The 3,823-nt window shown below is 43.6% G+C and overlaps 1 protein-coding gene across 1 annotated transcript; it reads left to right on the top strand.

Annotated features, from left to right (window-relative positions):
* Positions 1-276: 276 nt before the first annotated feature.
* LOC132589434 (deoxyuridine 5'-triphosphate nucleotidohydrolase-like) lies at positions 277-873 on the top strand. The gene has a single exon (XM_060262162.1). It carries the CDS (start codon positions 277-279, stop codon positions 778-780), a length of 504 nt encoding a protein of 167 aa, XP_060118145.1. The 3' UTR covers positions 781-873.
* Positions 874-3,823: the final 2,950 nt, after the last annotated feature.

Here is a 3,823-nt window from a genome sequence, read left to right on the forward strand (position 1 = left end):
TGTCATCCGCAAACTTGGCCACTTCACTGCTCACTCCCAACTCTAAATCAAATCTAAATCCAAACTCTAAATCCTTTAAGTGTTCTGGATCCAGCCCATTTGTATCTTTCAAGGTTAAAACCAGTGCTTTTAAATTGGAGCTGGAAACATAACAACCAATAAAACTGATATATTTGTAATAATTTGGCATTTTTTCTTCCCCTCTGCCGCTCCGACCTAACCGCGTCTTTCGCTCTCTCCGCCACCCGCCCTCCTTTCTTTCCTTGCCCTGAGGCCATGCCCTGCTCCGAAGCAGCCACCCCCGCCTCACCTCCCGGTAAGAGGCTGAAGGGCTCCGGACCCGAGGAGCCTGCCTTGACCTTCCGCTTCACCAAGCTCTCCAAAAACGCCGTCACGCCTTCCAGGGGCTCCTCCCGGGCGGTCGGTTACGATTTGTACAGTGCCTATGACTGTGAGATCCCTCCTTTGGGAAAGAGTGTAGTAAAAACAGATATTCAGATCTCTCTTCCTTCTGGATGCTACGGTAGAGTAGCTCCACGGTCTGGATTAGCTGCAAATCACTTCAAAGATGTTGGTGCTGGGGTTATTGATGAGGATTACCGAGGAAATGTTGGTGTAGTACTGTTCAATTTTGGAAAAGAAACTTTTAAAGTTAAAAGAGAGGACAGGATTGCCCAGCTGATCTGTGAACGCATCTACTATCCTGAACTTGACGAAGTCCAGGTTTTGGATGACACAGAATGTGGCTCAGGAGGCTTTGGATCCACTGGCCAGAACTGAGGAGATCCGCTGGCCAGAACTGAGGAAAGCTGTTACAAATCATGAATGACTTACTGTATTTTGTATAAAGCGTTTTTGTACAAATAAATCTTTGTAATAATTTGATCCATGTAGCTGGTCTTCGTTATCAGTCCAGCTACCACATTTTGAAACAACCGTTGTTTTCCAGCCCCTTACAGATTGTTTTACAGCAATCCAATCTGTCAGTGGCTAAAGTATGGCATTTTGTTATTAGGCCATTCTCCATAGAGGGGCATAGTTGGTATGACCAAACTCAAGCTGATCACTGTTTCACCTTCTCTTCCAAATATACAAACGCTATGAGGTCTATCTTTTCTGGTTCAGCTTTTCACAATCCATTACTAATTTATCATCTGTTCAACACCCCACTGAGCTCAGTGACATCAACATATAATTCCACACTCCAGATTTCAAAACAACTTCCTCAGCAGTTTCAAGTAGATTACAAACAGTGTAGGAGACATGTCAGAATTCAGTTCATGACATCTCAATAGGCATATGGTGGAGTAGCATTCTGCCAACACCACACTGAGGACTCTTATCACCACAACAGAATCACTGCAGCTTGGATACCCCCCAGTCTCCTCCTGACAAAGTAACTAGAAGGATAGCATGGCTAAAGCCACTGAAAGGCACCATGGGCCACTACTACCAATAGTTTATCCAACAAGAGACTCAGGTCCAGGAGCACCACCAAGCTACAAACTTCCTCCTTTAAGAGGAATGCAACTGCATCCAGAACAAGGGATAACCCATTTACTTGGTCAGACTCTCCCCCCCCCCCACCAAGTAACATTTCTCTTTAATCAGGACTAAGTTTCAGTTTGTTAGCTCTCATCCATTCCAAAACTGCCTCCATGCACCTATTCAACATTTCCAGAGCCTCTCTGAGAGCTGAGTGTCATCTGCATGCTGGTGGCAGCTCAGCCACATCTCTGGATGACTTCTCCCAGAAACTTTACATATTGAAAAGCATGGAGGATAAGATGGAACCCTGAGAAATCCCATAGACCAAGGGGCACAGCATCAGTCCCTCAGCACCACACTCTGAAACTTACCCTTGAGGTAGGACTGGAACCACTTAAGAGCAGTGTCTCCCAATATCAGTCCTGAAAGGCAATCCTGAAGGATACTATGACTGATGGTATTGAAAGCTGCTGAAATGTCCAAGAGAATTAACAGGGTCACTCTCATCCTGTCCATTTCCTGGAGCATGTTATCCACCAGGGTGTCCAAGACCATTTTGGCCTCATAATCAGGCCTGGAAACAGATTAGAATGGATCTAAACAATCACTTCATTCAGGAATCTCTGATGTTGGCCAGTCATTACTCAATTACCTTGGTCAAGAATGGTGGATCTGAGATTGGATGGTAGTTCTTTAACCCTTCTGGGTCCACAGAACCAAAATATTGGAAGAAATAGGAGGAATGGGTTCCAATGGTGGGTAGAGAGGTACAGCAAAGAATGACATTGCCTTTCCCCCTTACAAAAAGAAACCTAAAACATCATGACATCATGGGGAGGGACTGTGGCTCAGTGGTAGAGCATCTGCTTGGGAAGCAGAAGGTCCCAGGTTCAATCCCCAGCATCTCCAACTAAAAAGGGTCCAGGCAAATAGGTGTGAAAAACCTCAGCTTGAGACCCTGGAGAGCCGCTGCCAGTCTGAGGAGACAAGACTGACTTTGATGGACCCAGGGTCTGATTCAGTATAAGGCAGCTTCATATGTTCATATGTTTATGACTAAGCAAACTATGTTAAAACTTGTTGAATTGGAAGGAAACAAAAGACCATGTAACCCACAGACAAACTGATGCAATCCCAACTACAGCATGATGGGACACCAAAAATAGATGGAGAAGGCACCATATCCCCCCCACCCCCCCAGGCGGTTAACAGAAGCTTCACCAGGGGGTTAACAGCAGCTTCCAAGCTGAAGAATAAAAGTAAAACAACTTATCGTCTAGTACTACTGCTCTGGTGTACAATCCTCTGGTGTTACAGATACAAGCAAAACCAAAATTTTAGGGAATCCAATTATGGATCTCTGATGTTAAATCTCTAATACTAAATTGTGGCTCCAAAAAAAAGGCCACCATGATCCATTGTTTAGGTTAGGACCAGTGAGAAATGGCTTCAGATTCCTGTTGGGGAACCTTGGGTCAGTCACGCTTTCTTTTAGCTAGGGTTTTTGTGAGGATAAATTGGACAATGGGGGACCACATATTCTGCCCTGAAATCCTTGGAGGAAAAGTGGGATAGAAAAGATATAAAAGACTGAAGGAGTCACATGGGCATACCAGATTTACCATTCCATTCTCATCACAACCATAAATACCTGGTATGTGCCAGTTGCCAAAGTTATTCAGTTTGTCTGGAATGTGATCACAGTTAACCACAATAATGACTTTTGGCACAACAGTGTACCATGTCTATGGGTATAGGAAATTATTTGCTAAGTGCAGACTTTTGCTAGGACTCAGTACTTTTTTTTTTTAAAGGCAAATATTAAAGCAGCATGCTATACTTTCTTTCGATTACTAGCTACAATCAAATCCAATCACCCACTAAGAGTCCATTTCCCCTACTAACAATTCACTCAGAGCAGGTATTAATGCTGTGGTCAAATGCTAGATGGGCTCACCAGGAATTAGAGTTTAACAGCACATTGTACATAACAGCACGCATAATGGTTCTTAGGTAACAAGTTGCATGTAGAGATTTTTAAGACATGAGAGCTTGCTGAATGCTAATGAACCCTCACCCCACCCCGCATCAAATCACACAGTAAAATATAAACTTTGGAGTTGGTTGATATTTTGTGGCTGATAAGTCAGTTCTTCTTAATATGACAGGCAGGACATTAATTCACAAACAGTCGAAAAACAGGCTTCATTTGATGTGTTACATAAACTTTTGCCACCCAACCCCCATAAATGAACACATCAGACACAAGAATTGGGTCAAATGAGTTTATTAACATTAGCTGATCTACACACTTATAAACACTTCCCGCCTCCGT

The sequence above is a fragment of the Heteronotia binoei genome, chromosome 21 (genome assembly GCF_032191835.1).
Source record: "Heteronotia binoei isolate CCM8104 ecotype False Entrance Well chromosome 21, APGP_CSIRO_Hbin_v1, whole genome shotgun sequence".
NCBI lineage: Eukaryota > Metazoa > Chordata > Lepidosauria > Squamata > Gekkonidae > Heteronotia > Heteronotia binoei.

What these genes read in the sequence shown, in the direction of transcription:
- LOC132589434 (XM_060262162.1), top strand. Translation starts at nt 277, where the DNA reads ATGCCCTGCTCCGAAGCAGCCACCCCCGCCTCACCTCCCGGTAAGAGG.